Source organism: Canis lupus, chromosome 10 (genome assembly GCF_003254725.2).
Source record: "Canis lupus dingo isolate Sandy chromosome 10, ASM325472v2, whole genome shotgun sequence".
Classification (NCBI taxonomy): Eukaryota; Metazoa; Chordata; class Mammalia; order Carnivora; family Canidae; genus Canis; species Canis lupus.
The window spans coordinates 612,632-637,319 of NC_064252.1; the positions used below are offsets into that span (position 1 = coordinate 612,632).

The 24,688-nt window shown below is 47.4% G+C and overlaps 2 protein-coding genes and 1 pseudogene across 16 annotated transcripts in view; all 3 read left to right on the top strand.

Moving 5' to 3' along the window:
• Nucleotides 1-6,725, top strand: part of IKZF4 (IKAROS family zinc finger 4) — a 27,955-nt gene extending 21,230 nt beyond the window's left edge. For all 13 annotated transcript variants that reach the window (XM_049115649.1, XM_049115647.1, XM_049115646.1 and 10 more), the window contains 3 exons: nucleotides 1,169-1,318; nucleotides 1,819-1,950; nucleotides 2,859-6,725. In XM_049115649.1, coding sequence (XP_048971606.1) covers nucleotides 1,169-1,318; nucleotides 1,819-1,950; nucleotides 2,859-3,619 — 1,043 coding nt within the window. In that variant the 3' untranslated portion in view covers nucleotides 3,620-6,725. The remainder of the gene's footprint in view (nucleotides 1-1,168; nucleotides 1,319-1,818; nucleotides 1,951-2,858) is intronic.
• A 2,139-nt stretch (nucleotides 6,726-8,864) lies between these two features.
• Nucleotides 8,865-10,649, top strand: RPS26 (ribosomal protein S26). Of its 3 annotated transcripts, none has more exons than XM_025477034.3 (4): nucleotides 8,865-9,195; nucleotides 9,332-9,509; nucleotides 10,122-10,252; nucleotides 10,540-10,649. In XM_025477034.3, exons 1-4 carry the CDS (start codon nucleotides 9,193-9,195, stop codon nucleotides 10,573-10,575), a joined length of 348 nt encoding a protein of 115 aa, XP_025332819.1. In that variant the 5' UTR covers nucleotides 8,865-9,192; the 3' UTR covers nucleotides 10,576-10,649. The 3 variants fall into 3 exon arrangements, with proteins under 3 accessions (XP_025332819.1, XP_048971609.1, XP_048971607.1); XM_049115652.1 differs by having other exon boundaries at nucleotides 8,912-9,195; nucleotides 9,341-9,509; XM_049115650.1 differs by having other exon boundaries at nucleotides 8,945-9,195; nucleotides 10,122-10,256.
• A 78-nt stretch (nucleotides 10,650-10,727) lies between these two features.
• On the top strand, nucleotides 10,728-23,705 carry LOC112677787 (translation initiation factor eIF-2B subunit delta-like; annotated as a pseudogene).
• The last annotated feature ends 983 nt before the right edge of the window (nucleotides 23,706-24,688 follow it).

Below are 24,688 nucleotides of genomic sequence, written 5' to 3' on the forward strand. Positions count from 1 at the left end.
TTTAAATGGTGGTTTTAATATTTTTTTTAATTTTTATTTATTTATGATAGTTACAGAGAGAGAGAGAGGCAGAGACACAGGCAGAGGGAGAAGCAGGCACCATGCACCGGGAGCCCGATGTGGGATTCGATCCCGAGTCTCCGGGATAGCGCCCTGGGCCAAAGGCAGGCGCCAAACCGCTGCGCCACCCAGGGATCCCTATTGTTCTTTATTTTAAAAAAATTTAGGGGCACCTGGGTGGCTCAGTGGGTTAAGAGTCTGCCTTCGGCTCAGGTCAGGATCCTGGGGTCCTGGGATCAAGCCCCGCATTGGGCTCGCTGCTAGATGAGCAGCCTGCTTGTGTCTCTCCACCACCTGTGCTCTCTCACGTGCATGCTCTCATTCTCTCTCAAATAAATAACTAAAATCTGTAAAAAAAAAAAAAAAATTTAAAAGACCCTCAAAGTTGATGTTCTCTTCCTTTTACTCATCTCCTTTATTTCACTCTCCATTCTTTTATTCTTTTTCTCTTCTCAGAAATTCTCTATCAGCGATAAACCTGGGGCTCTCTTGGTTTCTCAGGGTAGAGAGACAGAAAGTAAAATAAGCGGTAAAACCAGGCTAGGGGTGGTGGTAGAAGTACAAGTAAAGGTCAGTGAAAACTGCCCCTCCCCACACTGGCAGATCTAAGGGCTCTCATTTCTGTCACCCCAGCCCACCAATTTCCCCCAAACCAAAGCAGATAGGTCATAAGCAAAAAATCCCCTTGTCTGATCAACAGCACTTACACCCGTCTGCCACATGGAAAGGTTAAACCACAGTCGGGGCCCCAGAATCTGAGATCCTAGGGTGGGGCCAGCCTGCCTGTCAGGGATGATCCCCTACAAAGCCCCTGGCCCCTCCTTCCTTTGAGCAGCAGTTTGGGCACCGAGAGGCCCACCAACAGTCCAAGGCTATATGCCCCGGGTCCCCTCTTTCCTCCCATGGACCATGCACTGGTCCTCTTCTCCATGGTTTGGTTATCTGTCTGTGCCTGCAGCTGAAGTTAGGGAAGGAAAGAAAAGCAGCATTCTCTTGAGCCACATCCCTTCCTCCTCATGCCAGTGTATTTTTGCTCCTGGATGATTTCGTAGAGCCCGGGCACGGGGAGAAGTAACTAACGCCATATCTCTCCTCTCTCCTCCTACAGTCTCCTCTCCCACAGTGGGCAAGCCCCACAAGTGTAACTACTGTGGCCGGAGCTACAAACAGCAGAGTACCCTGGAGGAGCACAAAGAGCGGTGCCACAACTACCTACAGAGTCTCAGCACTGAAGCCCAAGCTCTGGCTGGCCAACCAGGTAGGGCAGGCGTGTGGGGACATCGAGGGCAGGGCCAGAGGAAGTGCAGAACGAGGATAGTTTCAGCACCAGCACTACCACCACCCCCCACTCACTCCACCCCACCCCACCCCTGACAAAGGGATGAGGTCTGTGGAAAAAGGACAGCCCCCTCAGTAAGTCTGCCAAGTACTCCCAAGTCAGTGCAGAGCCCTGTGGTAGGTGCTGCAGGAAGATCCAGGAGTCAGGGAGGTTTTGATCTATGTCCTCAGTCTAATGGGAGAGAGAGAACACAAAGAAGTATAAAACCAAGGGTCAAATGTATATAATTGTCCTCAAATTACCTGAAATGTTGCTAGGACGAACTCTAGATAGGGGGAAGTAGGCGGAGCCCAATTTTCCAGGTATTGGGTATGACCTTCCTTGGCTACTGACCTGCTGATTTTCTCCAGGCTAAGGCTGCTGAGCCAATGCTACCCTGATTCAGCTGCTGCTACTTGTCCTCACCTCCTTCCCTCTAGGTGACGAGATACGTGACCTGGAGATGGTACCAGACTCCATGCTGCACTCATCCTCTGAGCGGCCAACTTTCATTGATCGGCTGGCCAATAGCCTCACCAAACGCAAGCGTTCCACCCCCCAGAAGTTTGTAGGTAAGAGTCCAGTTGGAGAGGAGATGTCAGCTTTATTTTATTTATTTATTTTTAAAAATATTTTATTTATATTTTATTCATGAGACAGAGAGAGAGAGAGAGGCAGAGACACAGGCCGAAGGAGAAGCAGGCTTCATGCCGGGAACCCTATGTGGGACTCGATCCCAGGTCTCGCCCTGGGCTGAAAGTGGCGCTAAACCGCTGAGCCACCCATCCAGGCTGCCCGAGACGTCAGATTTATTTATTTATTTATTTATTTATTTATTTATTTATTTATTTATTTATTTATTTATTTATTTATTTATTTATTTATTTTGAGACGTCAGCTTTAAACCACAGATCCTCTAAATCTGAGCTCTGGTGGCCATCTGACCAGGTGGATCTGGAGATTTGATTGAGGGGGGAAAGTGACCTGGTCATCCCTGGTGCTTAGAACCTATCCCAGAACAGAAGGGGAGTAGAGAGGGAGAAGGTACCTCGAGAGGGTGGAGAGGGGTCCATGTTGAGGGCTCTTGTGGTGCTGCTAAGAAGAGGGGGTCAGGGAGCTCAGGTTCTCTCTGTTTTTGAGAACAGCAAGGACTCCAGCCTATGGGGACTGAGAGAAGGGCCCCAGCTTTCAGAGGGAGGAGATGTGAGTATGGGGTCCACCCACCCTGGCCTTGATGTTCGCTCTCTAGCTTTATAAAGGGCAATGAAGGAAGTATTAAAGATCAGCGGGCTGGGACCGAGTCCTTCCCTATGATTATAGCCTGGAATTGGGGAGTGGCCCCACAGAGGTCCTGACCTTGAGGGAAGTGAATGAGGGCTGGTAAATAATGTGTCAGTCACCCCACGGTAAGCAAACAAAGAAGTCATCCTGCTCAGGACAGTCTCCAAACCCAGCTCTGCTGAGAGCCTCTCCTCCACAGGTGAAAAGCAGATGCGCTTCAGCCTCTCAGACATCCCCTATGATGTGAACTCGGGTGGCTATGAGAAGGATGTGGAGTTGGTGGCACATCATGGCCTGGAGCCTGGCTTCGGAGGTTCTCTGGCCTTTGTGGGGGCAGAGCATCTGCGTCCCCTCCGCCTTCCACCTACCAACTGCATCTCAGAACTCACACCCGTCATCAGCTCTGTCTACACCCAGATGCAGCCCCTCCCCGGTCGACTAGAGCTTCCAGGGTCCCGAGAAGCAGGTGAGGGACCCGAGGACCTGGCTGATGGAGGCCCCCTCCTCTACCGGGCCCGAGGCCCCCTGACTGACCCTGGGGCCTCCCCTAGCAATGGCTGCCAGGACTCCACAGATACAGAGAGCAACCACGAAGATCGAGTTGGGGGGGTGGTATCCCTCCCTCAGGGCCCCCCGCCCCAGCCACCTCCCACCATTGTGGTGGGCCGGCCCAGCCCTGCCTACGCCAAAGAGGACCCCAAGCCGCAGGAGGGGTTACTGCGGGGCACCCCAGGCCCCTCCAAGGAAGTGCTCCGGGTGGTGGGCGAGAGTGGTGAGCCCGTGAAGGCCTTCAAGTGCGAGCACTGCCGAATCCTCTTTCTGGACCATGTCATGTTCACCATCCACATGGGCTGCCATGGCTTCAGAGACCCTTTCGAGTGTAACATCTGTGGTTACCACAGCCAGGACCGGTACGAATTCTCCTCCCACATTGTCCGGGGGGAACACAAGGTGGGCTAGCCACCTACTGCCCTCCCCTCAGCCCACCACTCCCCTGCCCTACCTACAGGAGTCTAGCTCTGTCCCCATTACATCCCAAGGAGTTTTGCTTGGTGGCCTCTACCACTGGCTACCTGACCTCACCCTTGACCCTGATCCCTCCTCACGTAGTCTCCTCTACCCTGACTGATTTAAGCATTGTGATGAAACAGGCCTTTTCGCTTATGTTTCTCCTTTTCCTCTTCTCCTCTCATCCCGGCATATTCAGAGTTATTTATTAATATAATTTGTTGATTTTTCTTTTGCTTTTTTCTCTTACCTTGTATCAGTCACTTACCACCACAGCCCCCAACCCCTCCCCTGCCCTCCTGACCACCGTCCCCTCCCACTTTATTTAGGCCTAATTTTTCTTTCTTTGATCCAGCTTTCTCTAACAGCCCTCGGGGTCGGAAGCTCCTCTTAGGCCTAAGAGTTCTGAGCTTCTTGTGTGAAGTCCTCACCTTTTGCATTATCTGATTCTTTAGTTTTGACGGGCATAGCCCCCTCTGGCCCTACCTTAGCTCTGTGGCATTATATCTCCTCTCTGGGACCCTCCAACCTGGTACTCCATACCTCTTGTGCCCTCTCACGTTAGGCAGCTTGCACTATGCTTGAACAAATGAAGAATTCCCTCATTTGGAAGTAGGAGGGGCTGAAGAAATTCTCCCCAGGCACTGTGGGACTGAGGGTCCTCTTGACGTGCCCCTAGTAATATGAGTTCCCCAAAGCCCATAGTGGGAATCTCCCTCTGGGATGTGATCTATATCTTCTCTCCTCAAACAACCCCCAACACTGCTACTCTCTTCAACCTGCCAGTCTACTCAGTGGTGGTTTTTCTCTCCTTGGAGTGCCCCAATTTTATATTCTCAGGGGCCAAGGCTAGGTCTGCAGTCCTGTCTCTGACATGTTGGGAGCCACAGGTGCCTAATTGGGAACCAGGGCATGGGAAGGGGGTGGGTTAAAATTCTTCTCCTTCTCTTCCACCTCTAATCTTCTCCACTCTAGTGACCTTCCTAGGCTCTCAGGGGCTCCCGGAGTCCCTCTCCTGTGAGAAACTAGTGGGTTGCTGCCGGATGACAAGGGGGTGTCTCAACCCCAGTGTCATGCTGCCTTCTTCTTCTCCCCCCTGCAGGATTCACCCTCATTCCCAGGCTTCTGGGCCCTGTTCTTAGGATCAGTGGCAGGGAGAAAAGGGTGTCTCTTTTCTCTCTTCTAATTTTCAGTATAACCAAAAATTATCCCAGGACGAGGAAGGGCATTTGCCCCTCACCTCATTCTATTCTTGTCCTAGCAAGAATGGGATGGGCACAACTGAACTGGGGGTCATCCTTTACTGCCCCCTTCTACACTCAGTTCCCAGATATAGGGCAGGAGGGGGCATGCTTCTCCTGGCTACAGCAGAGACCCCTGGCTTTTTGGGTAACCTAGTTGGTGAGAAGGGGGCAGGAGGAGATATGGCTCCACTGCGAGTGGAGGTCTCTTTCTACAAGTGTTTTCTGCCCAAGGCCACAGCTATCCCATTCTCTGCTTCCTTGAGATTCAAACCAAAGGCTGTTTTTCTATATTTAAAGAAAAAAAAAAAAAGAAAGTAAAAACCAAACACAACACCTCACAAGTTGTAACACTTGGTCCTTCTCTCTCTCCTTTTCTCTTCCCTTCCATCTTTCTTTCCATATGTCCTTTCCTTATTGGCTCGTTTGCCTCCTACTTTTCTCACTCCCTATCAGGGATAATTTAGGGGGATGGTGAAGGGTTGGCTAAGGAACAGACCCTGGGATTGGGGCTCCTAAGGGCTCTAAGAAAAGTCTACCTTACCCTCTGTGGGAAAAGAGACCCTAGAAAAACTTCTCTTCTCCCTTCTTTTTCTCTCCCATTATGTAGTCTCCCTAAGAGAACCAGATTGTCAAGGAGGGGCACTGTGGATTGATTGTTCCTCCTTGACAAAGTAGCAATAAACAGATGCTGCCAAGGGCAGAGGATGGGGGAGTTAGCTGGAAGGAGAGTGGTCTCTAGAGAAGCGGAGAGTCTCCTCAACCGTCCCCCAGGGAACTGGCTCCTTGTTGCAGGATGGCAGCAGAGCTGAGATTAATATCTAGGGTTCTCCTCAACTGTTCTGGTTATTGAGCCCCTTCCTGTTAGACCTACCCTGTACCACCTCTTCTGCGTCTGCTGTGTATTTGGTGACACCTCATAAGGACTAGTCCCTTCTGGGGTATCAGAGCCTTAGGGTGCCCCCCATCCCCTCCCCCAGTCAGCTCTGGCACCTGTAACCTCCTGGAACATGAAGGACTATGCTCTGAGGCTATACTCTGAGCCCATGAGAGCAGAGACTGGAAGGGCAAGACCAGGTGCTAAGGAGGGGAGAGAAGGGCACTCTGTCTCTCTCCAGACCATCACTGCACTTTAACCAGGGTCTTAGGTACAAAATCCTACTTTCCAGAGCCTTCCAGCTCTGGAACCTCAAACATCCTCATGCTCTCTCCCAGCTCCTTTTGCATAAAAAAAAAAAAAAAAAAAAAAAAAAAGTAAAGAAAAAGAAAAAAAATTGAAACCCACATGGAGAAAAGAGGTGTTTTCCTTTTATATTGATATTCAAGACCAACACCACACACAAAAATTTCTAAATAGACACTTTTCCAGACCTTTGTTTTTTTGTGTCAGTGTCCAAGCTGCAGATGGGATTTTGTAATACTTTCAGCAGCTTCTTTCCTTGTGTACATAATATATATATTATATATATTTTTAATCAGAAGTTATGAAGAACAAAAAGAAAAAAAAAAACACAGAAGCAAGTGCAATACCACCTCTCTTCTCTCTCTCTCCCAGGGTTTCATTTGTAGCCTATGCTTGGTGTCTCCTTGGACCTTACCCTTTCACCTCCCCCTCTTCCTTTGGTTCTCCCTCCCCCATTTTTTAAAGAGTTTTTCTCCTTTCTCAAGGGGAGTTAAACTAGCTTTTGACACTTATTGCAAAGCATTTTGTATATGTAATATATTGTAAGTAAATATTTGTGTAACGGAGATATACTACTGTAAGTTTTGTACTGTACTGGCTGAAGGTCTGTTATAAATAAACATGAGTAATTTAACACCCCTGGTTGTTTTTGCAGACTTTGCTGTAATTTTCTGCTGGGAGGGAGGGGAATCTCCTTACTGCACATTGTACCAACTACTAAATGTTTTGAAGGTGAACAAGTCTAAGACTAAAAGGAAGCTAAAGAAGAATGCTCACGTTGTTGCTATAGAAGAACAGAATTTTTGACCTACAATGGAAAGTGGAGATTTTCCTACCAGGGGTGCCTTCAGGATAGAGAAAGCCCAACTTGCCTATCCATCCAAAGCAGAGATTCATCAAACATTTTCTGAGTACCTACAATTTGCAAAACACATTATATGCCCAAGGAAATACAAGTTACAATAACTTGTGTGGTTTTTTCTTTTTTTTTTTTTTTTCGATTTTTATTTATTTGAGAGAGAGAAAGTAGCACAAGCAGAAGTACAGGTGAAAAAAAAAAAGTAAAATAAATAAATAAATAAATAAAATAAATAAAAAAAAGAAGAAGTACAGGTGGAGGGAGAGGTAGGTAGAAGCAGGTTCCCCACAGAACAGGGAGCCCAATGCAGGGCTTGATCCCAAGACCCTGGGTTTATGACCCGAACCAAAGGCAGATGCTTAATGGACTGAGCCACCCAGGTGCCCCTGGTCTACCACTTATTTTTTTTTTTTTTTTTTAATTTATGATAGTCACACACACACACAGAGATAGGCAGAGACACAGGCAGAGGGAGAAGCAGGCTCCATGCACCAGGAGCCCGACGTGGGATTCGATCCCGGGTCTCCAGGATCGAGCCCTGGGCCAAAGGCAGGTGCTAAACTGCTGCGCCACCCAGGGATCCCTGGTCTACCACTTCTTGAGCATAAGTGCCAAGCACTATGCAAAGTATTCATTTAATTGTAGAAACCACTCACGGGCAGCCCGGGTGGCGCAGCGGTTTGGCCCTGCCTGCCGCCCAGGGCATGATCCTGGAGACCCGGGGTCGAGTCCCACATTGGGCTCCCTGCATGGCGCCTGCTTCTCCCTCTGTCCGTGTCTCTGCCTCTCTCTCTGTGTGTCTCTCATGAATAAATAAAATCTTAAAAAAAATTTAAAAAAAGGAAAGTAGGTCTCAATCACAGGCCAGACTCGAATGGTAAAATCACTTCAGTGGGGCTTGATCAACATTCATTAAAATAAAGTAGAAAATAGAGGATGCCTGGGTGGCTCAGTGGTCGAGCGTCTGCCTTCAGTCCAGGACATATCCTGGGGGTCCTGGGATGGAGTCCCACATCCCTGCAGGGAGCCTGCTTCTCCCTCTGACTATGTCTCTGCCTCTCTCTCAGTCTGCATCTCTCATGAATAAATAAATATTAAAAATAAAATAAAATTAATAAAATCCTTAAAAAGTGAAGTAGAAAATAGAACATACCATTGCACCTTATGTCCTAAGGGCCAGTACTATTTCATGAAGTTTGTATTTCAGTTTTGTACATTTGTGTATTTTTTTTTCATTTGTGTATGTATCGAGGACCAATGTCAAAATCTATTTATACTATGGATCGGAATCAACATCACTGAAATTCCTGTCCAGGCTATAAACCCCCCACCCCCACCTGCACCCGCACCCGCACCCCCGCACCCTCCCCCACCCCACCCCCACCCCCGTTCTCTGTTAGGCAGAGGGCAGCGCAGAGCCGTGGAGCCAGGACACCTCTACTAACTCTGTGACTTTCAGCACCCTCAGCTTTTCAATCTTTGCAGATTGAATGACAGTAACAAGCAACAATAACAAACCTACTTCATAGGCTTGTCGAAGCTAAAATGAGTGAATACTATAAAGCGCTGACTATGGTCTCCGGCGTTATGCTAACAGGATCCAGGGACTTAAAAAAAAATAAGTTTTTAAGTGACTAAGACACAGTCCTAACATGCATGTGTCCACGGCCCTTCGTGGGGTTTTGTCCACACTGGAAGGAGGAATCAACAAAATGTTTTGTTTCCCGCAGGTCTTTTTGTCTCCCCCATAGACCAAGGGACCAGGTCGCTGAGACGCGCCGATAGCGCCCCCAGCCGGCGCAGCGCCGCCCGCCGCGACTGAGGCTCCCGGCCCCGCCCCGCCCCCGCCCCCGCCCCCGGCCCCGGCCCCGCCCCCGCCGCCGAGGCGACCCGCGGGCCTGCGCCGGCCACTTCCGCGCTCAGCGTCGCAAACGCCGGGTGCTCGGCAGGCGCGGAACTACTTCCGGGGCGGGGACCGTCGCGCCGGCTGGGGCCGTATGACCCTAATTTTCTTCCGCCAGCCGACTAAATAGTCCCGGGGTCCTTGCTGTCACGGACAACCAAGCCTGAGACACACCTTCCTCCGGGGCCATCCCGGCGTAAACGCGGGACGAGGAGGAGCCCCGGGCAGGGCGGCCGGCCCTCGGCGGCGCGGCCCCGGGGCGGCCTGCGGGACGCGGAGGGATCTCGGGCTATATAAAGGCGCGAGGCCGGCGCTGCTCCCTCTCGGTCGGCGCCCAGGATGGTGAGTGGCGGTGCGTCCGGCGGCCAGCGGGCTCTGGGGCGGGGGCGCACCGAGCCCGTGGGGGGTCCGGCGGCCTCGTGGCCGGCAGGGCTGAGGCGAGCGCCCGCTTTGTGATGCCACCTCCGTTCTTTCGCAGACGAAGAAGAGAAGGAACAATGGCCGTGCCAAGAAGGGCCGCGGCCACGTGCAGCCCATTCGCTGCACCAACTGCGCCCGCTGTGTGCCCAAGGACAAAGCCATTAAGAAGTTCGTTATTCGGAACATCGTGGAGGCCGCCGCCGTCAGGGACATTTCCGAAGCGAGTGTCTTCGACGGTGAGTGCGCTCCTGGCGCGGCGCGTTCCGCCCGCGAGCCGCGGGGTAGAAGCGGCCTCGGACGACCGTGCAGCCCTTGGGGCGTGGGTCGGGCCACCTGGTCAGAGGAGACTCCGGAAGCCCCACGCACAGCTGTTGTGTGTCGGCGTTGGGGGACCTGGCCAGGGGTCTGGTAAGCGTGGCCATCTTCCTGGGTCACGACCGCTGAGTATCCGTTGTGAAAATGCGGTCTAAGTCTGAGGAAGAACGTCCCCGCGGTGGAGGTTACGCTCGTCCGGTCGGGGCTGATCTTCGGGCCGAGGAGTCGTCTGTGGGTTTCGTCATTTCTTTCTCTCAAGACGGATCCCGTTTTCTTGGGCGAGGGGAAGGGGCCCGGGAGGAGGCCTTAGGGCTGGTGCCGCTGCTGAAGGGACCGGAGTGCGGCTTCACTGCGTGTGGCCTGTGGCGACGAGAACAGGGTTAGCGGGCTGTCCACCTGTGAAAACGCCCCCGTGTTCCGTGATCAGAAGCCATAGTTGCCTAGGGAGGGGAACTTGGCCCCCCTGCCCGAGGGAACGGGCGCGGCGCGGCTACGTGCTGCCGCCGTTACTCCTCTCCCTTTCTGTCCCTTAGCCTACGTGCTTCCCAAGCTGTACGTGAAGCTCCATTACTGCGTGAGTTGTGCCATTCACAGCAAGGTAGTCCGGAATCGCTCTCGTGAAGCGCGGAAGGACCGAACACCCCCGCCCCGATTTAGACCCGCGGTAAGTAGCTTTAAAACAGACCCGGAAGCCAGAGGGGTGATGGACAGGAGATAGAGGAGGACCCGAGGAGTAGAAAGTCAAGGCCGAGGGAGGGAGGGAGGCGGACTCCTAGCTAAAACGTTTGCTTGGCGACTCTCCTAAAGAGGAGCTATTAGAATTTGTTCCAGGTGGAGTGACGTGGCTCATTGGCATTGACCGATTATCTGTGCATGTATAGTCCAAAGGCATTGGGGGGCAGTCCAGTTCTTTTCGTTACCGTTTTTAAACGTACTGTTCTGTTTTTTCAGGGAGCCGCCCCACGACCTCCACCGAAGCCCATGTAAGCAGCTGAGTCCTTAACGACTGAAGAAAAAGTGTTCTCCGGGAAAAAAATAAATGGCGATTATACTTTATATAACCTGTTGAGTGTATGTGTTGTCGGAGTGGGGTGTCCTGGGGACTGTAATTTTAACATTCAAGCGTTATGTTGAGCGTTATGCGAGTGCGTTATGGAGTGCCACGTAGTCTATTCATGAGGGAGGAAGTTTATAAGTAAAACCTTAACTTGGATTTCTTTTGCATTTGTATTCTTGGCCTCCCCAACTTGTTACCTGGGGGAGAGGGTTCAGCAAGGTACTTGTGAGTGTTAGATTAATGCCACCTTGCTAGTGGATTAGGTTGATGTATTAAAAGGAGTAAGGAGCTAGGAGGATCAGGAAAAACTTGAAGAACACCTCGGGAAATGATTTCTGGAATGAGGTGTGCCTACCCCTGGTGGGGAACACAAGACTTTAACAGGAAGTACGTGACTTAGCTTTTAAGGGGATCTGTATTCAGAGCCTTAATTTCATAAATTAACCTACCTGGAATTGGTCGGCTGCTAAACTCTCTTTTGGACAATTTGCATCTTTTAGTGGCATGTTTGGAATAAATATGTTTAGGTACCAGGGGTATTGCTAGAAACTTGAGATAGTCCCAAAAGAGGAAAGAATTTCCACACAAAGTATGGAGGAAAGCTGTATCTTATTTCATGTGTGACAATGATTTGTTTTTTTCTAAGGTTCAGAAATTAGTTACTAGCTAGGAATATACATGTTTGAGAAATCCATTTGGAAATGGATTGATAATGACTTGTTTTGCCTGTGAAGTTCCATGATTATCCACCCCCAACCCCCCTCCAAACTAAATTAAGCCTGTAGCTTGGAAGTTTGAGTTAAAGTAACACTTAAGGGGTACTTGGGTGGCTTGGTCAGTTCAACATAGACTCTTGGTTCAGGGTCCTGGAATCCAGGGAATCTGCTTCCCCCCCCCCCCCCCCCCCCCCCCCCCCCGTTTCTCCACTGTGAGTGTACTCTTTCTCCAAAATCTTTTTTTTTTCTTAAAGATATTTCAGGGACACCTGGGTGGCTCAGCCTTTGGCCCAGGGTGTGATCCTGGAGTCCCTGGATCGGGTCCCACGTTGGGCTCCCTGCATGGAGTCTGCTTTTCCCTCTGCCTTTGTCTCCGCCTCTCTCCTCTCTTGTTTCTCATGAATAAATAAAATATTTTTTTAAAAATTACTCATAAGAGGCAGAGAAGAGACATAGGCAGAGGGAGAAGCAGGCTCCATGCACCGGGAGCCCAACGTGGGACTTGATCTGGGCAGGATCACACCCTGGGCTGAAGGTGGTGCTAAACCTCTGAGCCACCCGGGCTGCCCAAATCTTTTTTTTTTTTTTTAAAGAAAGAGCTTTAAAATAAATAAATAAATAAAATAAAGAGCGAGCTTTTATGGGATCCCTGGGTGGCGCAGCGGTTCGACCCGGGATCGAATCCCACGTCGGGCTCCTGGTGCATGGAGCCTGCTTCTCCCTCTGCCTATGTCTCTGCCTCTCTCTCTGTGTGACTATCATTTAAAAAAAAAAAAAAAAAAAAGCTTTTATTTCGAGAGAGTGAGCACAAGTTGGGGGGGGAGGGGGGGAACCAGACTCTCCACTGAGCAGAGAGCCTGACAAGGGGGCTCAGTCCCACGACCCTGAAGTCCTGATGTAAGGAGAAGGTAGACCTTTGACTGAGCCACCCAGCTGCCCCTCTCTAAAATCTTTTAAAAATAAAATAGGGGCGCCTGGGTGGTTCAGTTAAGACTGCCTTCAGCTCACATCCTAATCCTGGTCCTGGGATGGAGCTCCATGTCAGGTTCCCTGTTGATCAGGGAGTCTGCTTCTCCCTCTGCCTGCCACTCCCCCTGCTTGTACTCTTTCTCCCTGTGTCAAAATCTTTAAATAAAATGGGGACACCTGGGTGGCTCAGTGGTTGAGCCTCTCTGCCATAGGCTCAAGGTATGATCCTGGGAATGAGCCCCCACAGGGAGCCTCCTTTTCTCTCTGCCTATGTCTCTGCTCCTCTCCCTCTGTGTCTCATGAATAAATAAAATCTTTAAAAGTAAATAAGATACACATTTCAGTGGGAGAGGGGCCCTGCGTGGCTCAGTAGGGGTATTGGTTTTGGCTTACATCATGATTGAGGGTCATCCAATGGAATTCCCCCCTTAGTGGGGAGTCGGCTTGTCCCTTCTTCCTGTATTCCTTCCCCCATCCCCACATGCTTGCTCCCTTGCTCACTGGCTCTCTTAAAATCTTAAAATGCATCCTTCAATGGGAAATGGGAAACATGTTTTGCGACTATTCAAAGGAATATGATAAGGAGAAGGGGTAGATTATTTCAGAGCATAAACGTAGCTCTGTTAATGGAACTAACAACAACAACAACAACAAAAATAACCCAGAAACTACTCATTCCACGTGCTCACAGCCAATTTACCAATGTGCATGTTGAAACCACTGTGGCAAATCCTGGATTTGTCAGAACACAACGTAGGTAAGAGTGTCTCCATCATTTGGGGAGGAAGGTCCACAAGACGTCTCCTTCATTCCTCTCTGCTGTAATGACCCCTTTATACCAGGGGTAAACACTGGATGGAACAAAAAGGTCTGAAGTAAAAATGAGTGCTAAACCTGATTCTCTGGCAGCCCTGCTGGCGCCGCGGTTTAGCGCCGCGCCTGCAGCCCGGGGTGTGATCCTGGGGACCCTGGATCGAGTCCCATGTCAGGTTCTCTGCATGGAGCCTGCTTCCCCTCTACCTGTGCCTCTGCCCCACCCCACCCCTCTGTGTCTCTATGAATAAATAAATAAAATCTTAAAAAATAATAATAATAAAAATAAATAAACCTGATTCTCTTTTTTTTTTTTAATTTTTTTTTATTTATTATTTATGATAGTCACACGGAGAGAGAGGGAGAGAGAGAGGCAGAGACACAGGCAGAGGGAGAAGCAGGCTCCATGCACCGGGAGCCCGACATGGGATTCGATCCCGGGTCTCCAGGATCGTGCCCTGGGCCAAAGGCAGGCGCCAAACCGCTGCGCCACCCAGGGATCCCTAAACCTGATTCTCAAATCCCAGTTTGATCAATAAAACCAGAACCAGATTCCTTTTTTTTTTTTTTTTTTTTAATGATAGTCACAGAGAGAGAGAGAGAGAGAGGCAGAGACATAGGCAGAGGGAGAAGCAGGCTCCATGCACCGGGAGCCCAACGTGGGATTCGATCCCGGGTCTCCAGGATCGCGCCCTGGGCCAAAGGCAGGCGCCAAACCGCTGCGCCACCCAGGGATCCCCAGAACCAGATTCAAGTGGTAAATCCAACCATGTAACGTTTTATTTTTAAGTAACCTCTACATCCAACATGGAACTTGAACACAACTCCCCAAGATCAGGAGTCACATGCTTTCCTGATTTGTGCTTTTTTTTGTTGTCGAGAGGCAGGACAAAGCAGGCTCCCCACTGAGTGGCTCTATCCCAGAACCTAATGACTTGAGCCAAGTCAGCTACATAACCAACGGAGCCACCCAGGTGCCTCAGGTTGGTGCGTTAAAAAATGTGATCCTGGACTACCTGGCTGGCTCAGTTGAAGTGTGCAAGTCTTGGTCTTGGGGCTGTAAATTCTATCCCACATTGGGTGTAGAAATTACTTAAAGTCTTAAAAATAAAAAATGTGATCCTATCTCCAGGGATCATACATTCCAGAGCCTAACACAACTTAAGAACTGGTTGAGCAATTTCTCTACTTGCAGATAATCCCAAATTCGTTGAGATTTTGGAGTGCCAGAGATGACTGACCAGATTTTCATGCTTCAGGCTTTAAAGTAGTCCCACTCTACCTCCCAACCCAACACCCGTTGCAAATAATTCAAACCTTGCCTTGTCCTATGGGCAACCAGGACATTGTTTCCATCTAGGGAAAAGCCACATATTATGCCATCAGAAGTGGCCCACAAATCAGCTTGAGGTTCTCTAGCTGTCTGGACAGTAAAATGAACAGCCTACTCTAAGCTATTGTGGGCTGAAGTTCTAGTAGTTGATCACAAAAAAGGTGGTATAGACAATTGAGTCCCCATTTCCCACTCCCACCCAGTTTGAGTGAACTTTAGTAGGTGAGAAGTTAGTTGCCATTTCAGCACCTCCCTAACTTTCTGAAGTGTCCTCCAGTCTCAAGTATAAAGTATTCAAGCCAGCTAGAGGTCTCTGGGCTAATCCAGTCTTTGGTCCAATGTCTACCTTTGAGGTATTTGGATTTGAAGTCATTGTCCCTGTGGTAATCAGGATTCACTGATGTCCTGGACCACCCTTTGCCTCAACCCCAAATCCTGTACCTTGTTTTATTTTTGCTTACTTTTCTATAACTTAGCAAGTAGAAGGACAAAATTATTGTCTATCACACTATTTAAGTTAATACCCTTCTTTATATGTTTATTCTTTTAGTCAGTATTAGGTATAGAGGGGTGTTCGCTTCATATGCATTAATAAGCCGATAGGCTTGTCAAAAGCTGAGCCAGTAGATGAAAGAACAGGCTAGAATCTAGATTCATTCATTTATTCAATAAATATTAACTTGCCAATGTGCTTGGCACTTAGTTTCTCAGTCCAAGTCCCCCATTAAACAGCTGTCTGGATAAGAACCTAGTGGACTCAGATATACATCTCACCTCTGATAATTCTAGTATGTGACCTTAGGTGAGTTACTTAACCTCTCTAATTTTCTTTCCTTTTCTCTTTCTTCCTTTCTTTTTCTTTTATAAAAGATTTTATTTATTTACTCATGAGAGGCACAGAGACAGAGAGGCAGAGGGAGAAGCAGGCTCCATGCAGGGAGCCCCATGCGGGACTCAATCCTGGGTCTCCAGGATCACGCCCTGGACTGAAGGCAGCACTAAACCGCTGAGCCACCTGAGCTGCCCTCTTTCTTTCTTTTTAAATATTTTATTTATTTATTTATTCATGAGAGACATAGAGAGGGAGAGGCAGAGACACAGGCAGAGGGAGAAGCAGGCTCCACGCAGGGAGCCCCGATGTGGGACTGGATCCCGGGTCCCCAGGATCACACCCTAAACTGAAGGCTCAACCGCTGAACCACCCCGGCATCCTTTCTCTCTTTCTCTCTCTTTCTCTCCCCTCCCTCCCTTCCATTTTTTGTTATCCCTTATTTTTTTAAAGTGGTGTTTGTTTGTTTATTTTATTTTATTTTTTTAATTTATTTTTTATTGGTGTTCAATTTACCAACATACAAAATAACCCCCAGTGCCCGTCACCCATTCACTCCCACCCCCCGCCCTCCTCCCCTTCCACCACTCCTAGTTCGTTTCCCAGAGTTAGGAGTCTTTACGTTCTGTCTCCCTTTCTGATATTTCCCACACATTTCTTCTCCCTTCCCTTATATTCCCTTTCACTATTATTTATATTCCCCAAATGAATGAGAACATATAATGTTTGTCCTTCACCGACTGACTTACTTCATTCAGCATAATACCCTCCAGTTCCATCCACGTTGAAGCAAATGGTGGGTATTTGTCGTTTCTAATGGCTGAGGAATATTCCATTGTATACATAGACCACATCGTCTTTATCCATCATCTTTCGATGGACACCGAGGCTCCTTCCACAGTTTGGCTATTGTGGCCATTGCTGCTATAAACATCGGGGTGCAGGTGTCCCGGCGTTTCATTGCATCTGTATCTTTGGGGTAAATCCCCAACAGTGCAATTGCTGGGTCGTAGGGAAGGTCCAATTTTAACTCTTTGAGGAACCTCCACACAGTTTTCCAGAGTGGCTGCACCAGTTTGTTTTTTTTAATTCATTCATGAGATACACAGAGAGAGGCAGAGACACAGGCAGAGAGGGAGAAGCAGGCTGAGCCACCCAGGTGTCCCCTCCCTCTCCTCTCGCCTTGTTAGGCTTGAATTTATAATCCTGAGATCAAGTTACATGCTGTCCAACTTGAGCTAGCCAGGCACCCCCTCTCTTAAATTTTCTAATCTTTAGGTTATCTTTCCAATTTCATAGTATTTTTGTGAGGTTTAAGTGGTATGAAACAATCATTTATTCAAGAAATATTTATTGCTTACCAACAATGTGCCAGCCATTTCTAAATACTGAAGATGTTAGCAGTGACCAAGATAAAAATACATAGAGCTTACGTTTTAAAATGGAGGAACAACGTGAGGGTGATTTGGTGTGAGGAAGGACTAGTTTGTTTGTTTGTTTGTTTGTTTGTTTTTTAAGATTTTATTTATTTATTCATGAGAGACAGAGAGAGAGAGAGAGAGAGAGAGAGAGAGAGAGAGGCTTAGGCACAGGCAGGGGGAGAAGCAGGCTCCATGAAGGGAGCCCGACGTGGGACTCGATCCGGGCCCCGGGATCACGCCCTGGGTTGAAGGTGGTGCTAAACCGCTGAGCCATCTGGGCTGCCCCCGAAGGATTAGTTTTATATAAGTTTTATGTGGAGTGGCCTTATGTCTATAAGGTTGATAGATAACATTTGATCAGAAACTGAAGAAAGCGGGCAGCCCGCGTGGCTCAGCAGTTTAGCGCCATCTTCAGCCCAGGGCATGATCCTGGCGTCCCAGGATTGAGTCCCATATCGGGCTTCCTGCATGGAGCCTGCTTCTCCCTCTGCCTGTGTCTGTCTGCCCCTCTCTCTGTGTCTCTCATGAATAAATAAATAAAATCTTAAAAAAAAAAAAAAAACTCTTAAAGAAACTAAAGAAAATGAAAGAGCAAGCTGTTTGGATAAGTGGGGAAAAGCTTCCTAGCAGAGAGAATAGCAAGTGCAAATGGACTCAGGAATGACATGTTACAGAAAAAGAAAGGCGGTCTGGCTAAATTCAAGTGAGTTAGGGGAAAGTGGTTCAGATCTACAGTCGTTTATATGAAATCTTTAAGACTTTACTTGCTTTAGAATTGATTTTGACCAAAAAAATTTGATTTTGGGGACGCCTGGGTGGCTCAACAGTTTGGCACCTGCCTTCGGCTCAGGGCGTGATCCTGGAGTCCTGTGATCGAGTCCCATATCGGGCTCCCTGCATGGAGCCTGCTTCTCTTTCTGCCTATGTCTCTGTGAGAAAGAGGCAGAGACATAGGCAGGGGGGAGAAGCAGGCTCCATGCAGGAAGCCCCATACGGGACTTGATCCCAGAACTCCAAGATCATGCCCTGAGCCAAAGGTAGATGCTCAACCTCTGAGCCACCCAGGGATCCCCTAGAGCATATACTTTTTAATATAACATCCTCAGAGGGATCTGGAGCAGCACCCAGGATTAAAACACATTACTATATCCGCAGTAAAATAGAATAGTCATGTAAATTACTCAGCATGAGTTTCATGTCAGGTTTTATTATCATATGAGTTCCAAAAATCTTGGGTTTTAGAGCTGTTTTGATTTGTCAACTTCAGATAAGAGATTGTGTACCTACCTGTCGTACACAAAGTTAGATCATATGGGGCCTTGAAGGCCCTGACTGGCTCTGGACTTTACTCAAAATGTGATGGTAAACAATGAGATGCCACTTCACACCCACTAGGATGACTATAACAAAAAAATAAATTCTGGACAAGGTGTGCCAAAGTTGGCACACTACTGGTGGGAATGTGAAATGGTATACTTTGAGACATAGTCCTCAAAAAGTTACAGTTAGGGATCCCTGGGTGGCGCAGCGGTTTAGCGCCTGCCTTTAGCCCAGGGCGTGATCCTGGAGACCCGGGATCGAATCCCACGTCGGGCTCCCTGCATGGAGCCTGCTTCTCCCTCTGCCTGTGTCTCTGCCTCTCTCTCTCTCTGTGTGACTATCATGAATAAATAAATAAAATCTTTAAAAAAAAAAAAAAGTTACAGTTAACCATCCAGTTCCCAGCTATTCCACTTCTAGGTGTATACTCAAGAGAACTGGAAATATATATTCACAAAAAAACCTTGTACATGAATGTTCATAGCAGCATAATTACTAGTCAAAAAGTAGAAACAACCAAAATGTTCATTAACTGCTGAATTGGATAAATAGAATATGGTATATTCATACAAAGGAACATATTTGACCATAAAAAGAAATGGAGTGCTGCTATATGCTACACTGATGAACCTTGAAAACATGCTAAGTAAAAGAAGCTAATCATAAAAGACCACATGTTGTATGATTCTATTTACATGAAATGCCCAGAATAGGCAAATTTATAGAGACAGAAAGTAGAGTAGTGATTACCTAGGGATAGGGAGGTTAGAGGAGAGGGGATTGACTGTTAAATGTATGGACTTTCTTTTAGGGGTAATGAAAATATTCTTTTTTTAAAGATTTTATTTATTTATTCATGAAAGACAGAGAGAGAGAGGCAGAGACACAGGCAGAAGGAGAATCAGGCTCCATGCAGGGAGGCCGATGCCAGACTCAATACCAGGTCCCCAGGATCAGGCCCTGGGCTGAAGGTGGCGCTAAACCACTGAGCCACCCGAGCTGAGCTGCCCTACATAAACTTTTAAATCAAAGAAAGTAGTTGAGGTGCCTGAGTAGTGCAGTCGGTTAAATGTCCAACTCTTGGTTTTGGCTCAGGTTGTGATCTCCGGGTCATGAGATCAAGCCCCACGTCAGGCTCCACACTCAGTTTCTTTAAGATTCTCTCTCCCTCTGCCCTCCCCAAGGTGCTCTCTGTCTCAATCTACCTTTTTAAAAAGATTTTATTTACTTATTCATGAGAGTCACAGAGAGGGAAAGACAGAGGCAGGCAGAGAAGCAGGCTCCCTATAGAGAGCCAGATGCGTGACTGGATCCTCAGAGCCTGGGATCATACCCGAGCCGAAGGTAGATGCTCAACCACTGAGCCACCCAGGCGTCCCTGTCTCTCAAAAATAAATCAATACATTAAAAAAAAAAGTTTATCACTTTTTTATCACCAAAATTATTTGTATCACCAAACTTATTTTTATCACCAAAAATGATACCACCCAAAGTCATCCTACATATGTCCTTTGAAAATGTCTCGAACTGTAAGCTTGTAAGATCAGGGACAATGTCTTTTTTTTTAGGGACAATGTCTATATGGTCAGTTATATTACCTGACATACAGCAGATGCTCAGCATTTGTAGATAACTAAGTATGCTGGGCTTATTGAAAAGTCAGGGATGAATGAAACAATCTGCTTTGTGTGAATAAGAATCACCTCTGCCAACTGAATAAAATTCATTCCTAATCCCACCTCCAAAAAGCAGGATTCAAAGATCTTGAGGTTATAGGGCACCTGGCTGGCTCAGTTGGTAGAGCATGTGACTCTTTATCTTAGAGGTCCTAAGTTCCGGCCCCATGTTGGGGGTAGAGTTTACCTAAAACAATAACAAAACCTTGAGAGTATTTTGGGAATCTGCATTTTAGTAACATCCCAAGTGAATCTGATACAAGGGGTCTACAGAGTATACTTTGGAAAATATTAAAGAATTGTTCTAGAAAAGAAAAAAAATGCATGATTGGTTTGCTCTAGTTTGGGAATACAAATATGGAAATTAGGGTGTTACTTCAGTCATGATTGATTGGTGGATGGAGGAGCCCAAGATCAGTTGGGAGAAAGGGGAAGCCAAAAAAGAACTGATTAGAAAAAATAATGGTGGCTGAGGGACTGAGGGTGTTGAGCAAGAGGTCAAGATCAGAAGGCATAGGGGAAGTGGTAAAACATATAATGAAATAATTAAGACATACAACAAATGTATATATATCCACCTCCTAGCTTAAGAAAGAAAGGGTTACCTGTAGAGTTGGATCTGTCCGTGAATTCCCCACTGATTGCATTCCACTCTCTTTCTCCAAGTGGTAACCACTACACTAAAGTTGGCATTCATCTTTCACATGAATTTCTTTTTCTTTTTCCTTTTTTTAAAGATTTATTTATTTATTCATGAGAGACAGAGAGAGAGAGAGGCAGAGACATAGGCAGAGGGAGAAGCAGGCTCCCCGCAGGGACTCGGGATCATGCCCTGAGCTGAAGGCAGATGCTCAACCACTGAGCCACCCAGGCATCCCATCTCATGAATTTCTTTGTACTGATACTATATATGTATAAATTCCCCATTTTACGTCCAAGCAAAAATGTTAAGTAGACAATTGGATATATAAAGGTTTGGAGTTTAAGGGAAAGAATCCTGGGTTGGAAATAAAAACTTGGGTATCATAATTTTACAATTTTTTTAAAGATGTATTTATTTATTCATGATAGACATAGAGAGAGAGAGGCAGAGACACAACATAGGAGGAGGGAGAAGCAGGCTCCATGCCCGGAGCCCGTCTCGGGACTCCATCCCGGGCTTCCAGGATCACACCCTGGGCCAAAGGCAGGCGCTAAACCACTGAGCCACCCAGGGATCCCCTACAATTGGTTTTTAATTCACGATACTGGGTGAGGTCGGCTAGGAAGGGAATATATAGATAGGCAGAGGGAGACTGATTCCTATATACTTCAAAGTTTAGTAATCAGGAAGATGAGGAAAAACCAGCAAAAGACACAAAAGGAAAGGCCAATGAGGTAGGAAGAAAACCAGGATATGATGAGGGTCCTAGAAGTCAAGTGAAGAATATGTTGCAGGGAGGAGCATGTGATCATCTGTGCCACGTCTTGTCTCTCTTGAGTAGTTAAGTAAAATCTTAACATAATAATAATAAATAAAATGGAAACTACAGAGGGTTTTCAGCTACTGATCAAGTGTCCTTTGGGGAGAGCCAGGTTTCCTTTAGAGCACATGGTGAAAGGAATCTTGAAGTCGGGGATTTTACTGATGATGAACTCTGACTTCAGAGGACTGTGAAAGAGTCAAACAATCAAAAAACCAAAGAGAAAAAAAAAAAACGAGAGAAGTCTTTTTTTTTTTTTTTTTTTTTTTTGAGAGAGAGAGAGAGAAAGCGTGCTAACATTCAAGCTGGGGGCGGGGTGTATCAGCCAGAGGGAGTGGGAGAGAACCTTAAGCGGACTCCACACTCAGCACAGAGCCTGATGTGGGGCTCAGTCTCACAACCCTGAGATGATGACCTGAGCCAAAATCAAGAGTTGGATGCTCAGGATGCTTGGGTGGCTCAGCGGTTGAGTATCTGTCTTTGGCTCAGGGCATGATCTCAGAGTCCTGGGATCGAGTCCCGCCTCAGTTTCCCCACAGGGAGCCTGCTTCTCCCTCTTCCTGTGTCTCTGCCTCTTTCTCTGTGTGTGTCTCTCATAAATAAATAAATAAAATCTTAAAAAAAAAGAGTTGGTTGCTCAACTGACTGAGCCACCCATGTACCCCCAAAGAGATATTCTAAGGATACATACTTTTCTACAGAATAAAGCATTACCCAGTCTACCTGGATCCAGGCTGTCTGGATTAAAATTGGGTTAAAGACAATGTCAGGGGCAGGAAGCCAGTTTCAGTACTAAAGGGTGATCTAGAGGCAGCCTAGTGCAGTGGTTAGGAGTTCAACTTTGGAATCTGACAGACCTGAGTATGAATCCTTTTTTTCCTGTACTTTGTGACTCGGGGCAAAGTACTTACTCTCTCTGAACTTCCATACCTTTATTTAAAAACTGGGGCAGGGGGATGCCTGGGTGGCTCAGTGGTTTAGTGCCTGCCTTTGGCCCAGGGTGTGATCCTGGAGTCCCGGGATCGAGTCCCACGTCAGGCTCCCTGCATGGAGCCTGCTTCTCCCTCTCCCTCTGCCTCTGCCTCTGCCTCTCTCTCTCTCTCATGAATAAATAAATAAATAATATTAAAAAAGAGTAAAAGTATATTTTTAAAAAATAATAAATAAATAAAAATAAATAAAAAATTAAAACTCGGGCAGCCCCGGTGGCTCAGCACTTTAGCGCCGCCTTCAGCCCAGCGCCTGATCCTGGAGACGGGGGATCGAGTCCGGCATCGGGCTCCCTGCATGGAGCCTGCCTCTCCCTCTGCCTGTGTCTCTGCCCCTCTCTCTGTGTCTCTCATGAATAAATAAATAAAACCTAAAAAAAAACAAAAACAAAAACAAAAAAACCCAAGGAGATCACGGGTGTGAGCAGCTCCAAGTGAGAAGAGGAGGCCACGTCAGAACTTCAGGCAGCCATTGATCAATATGTGCAAGAGAAGATTGTGCTTGCAGCTCAGGCAATTTCTGCTTTGCTTGTAAGATGATCAATAATGGAGATGTGATCCTGGTATTTGGATCCTCATCTGGTATCACGAATCTTTCAGGAGGCTTGGGCTAAGGGTCAGCAGTTTTGGTGGCAGTGGTAGACAGCCGGCCATGGCTGGAGGGAAGGCACACACTACATTCTCTGGTCTGTGCTGGGGTCCCGGCCTCCTACCTGCTGATTCTTGCAGCCTCCTGTGTGTTCCCAGAGGTTCCTTTCTTTTTTCTTTTTAAAGATTGGATTTATTTTTTCATGAGAGACAAACAGAGAGAGGCAGAGACATAGGCAGAGGGAGAAGCAGGCTCCATGCAGGACTCAATCCTGGGACTCCAGGATCATGACCTGAGCTGAAGGCAGACGCTCAACCACTGAGCCACCCACGTGCCCCTCTCCCAGAGGTTTCTTTTTTTTTTTTTTTTTTTAAAGATTTTATTTATTTATTCATGATAGTCACACAGAGGGAGACAGAGAGGCAGAGACACAGGCAGAGGGAGAAGCAGGCTCCATGCACCGGGAGCCCGACGTGGGATTCGATCCCGGGTCTCCAGGATCATGCCCCGGGCCAAAGGCAGGCGCCAAACCGCTGCGCCACCCAGGGATCCCTCCCAGAGGTTTCTAAGGTGCTACTGGGAGCTCATGCACTCCTGGCCAATGGGTCCGTAATGTCATGTTTAGGGACAGCACAGCTGGCACTAGTGGCAGCAGCCCATAATATGCCAGTGCTGGTCTGCTGTGAAGCAGGCAAGTTCTGTGAGTGTGTGCAGACTGATGCTTTTGTCTCTAATGAGCTAGATGAGCCCGAGGATCTGCTTTGTGAGCGGGGAGAGCACATGGCCCTGGCTAACAGGCAAAACCACCTGTTTCTACAGTTGTTAAATCTAGTCTATGACGTGACCCCCCTGGAACTGATGGATCTGGTGATCACAGAGCTGGGGATGATTCATTTTAGTTCTGTACCTGTTGTTCTATGAGTCAAGAGTAGCATCCAGTGAGGGAACCCAGTCAATAAATGACATACACTCTGCAAAAAAATAAAAATAAAAAATAAAGGGTAGCCTCATTCTCATGACCCAAAGATCATAACCTAAGCCAAAATCAAGAGTCAGAGGCTCAACCGACTGAGCCACCCTGGCACCTTGAGCATGTGACTTTTGATCTTAGGGTTATGAGTACAAGCCCTTCATTGAGTAGAGAGACTGCTAAAAATAAATAAACTTTTTTTAAAAAGGTGTAGTAGTTAGGGGGTAACCTGCTGGCTCAGTCGGTAAAGCACATGACTCTTGATCTCAGGGTTGTAAGTTTAAGCACCATGTTGGGTGTAGAGGTTACTTATAAATGAAATCTTTGAAGATTTTAATTATTTATTTATTTGAGAGAGAACGAGAGAGCTGGGGAGAGTCAGAGGGAGAGGGAGGGGGACAAGCAGATTGAGCACTGATTACAGGGCTCACCCTCATGACACTGGGATCGTGGTCTGAACCTACATCAAGAGTTGGGAGCTCAAAAAAAAAAAAAAGAGAGAGTAGGGAGCTCAATAGATGGAGCCATCCAGATGCCCTTAAAAATAAAATCTTAAAAAAAAATTGTAGTAGTTACACTTCACAGGACTATTTCATTATTTAAATGAAATAATATATGCAAGAGACTTTGCATAGAACCTGCTAGGAAATGTAATCTTACAAATGGGAGTAGTTATTTTTCCTGGCCCAGTCTTCAGCTTTATTATGTCTTAAGAACTCAGTTTTTTTTTTTAAAGATTTTATTTATTTACTCATGAGAGACGCAAAGAGAGAGAGAGAGAGAGAGGGAGAGGGAGAGAAGCAGAGACACAGGCAGAGGAAGAAGCAGGCTCCATGCAGGGATCCTGACGTCCTGAGGATCAGGCCCTTGGCTGAAGGTGACGCTAAACCACTGAGCCACCCGGGCTGCCCCCCAAAACTAAGTTTTTAAAATTGTTTTCTTGAGGATAATTGAT

Excerpts from the sequence above, each read along its gene's own strand:
- RPS26 (XM_049115650.1), top strand. Across the intron at positions 9,510-10,121 it reads CGAAGCGAGTGTCTTCGACG|CCTACGTGCTTCCCAAGCTG; the intron begins GTGAGTGCGCTC and ends TCTGTCCCTTAG. Across the intron at positions 10,257-10,539 it reads CCGATTTAGACCCGCGGTAA|GGAGCCGCCCCACGACCTCC; the intron begins GTAGCTTTAAAA and ends CTGTTTTTTCAG.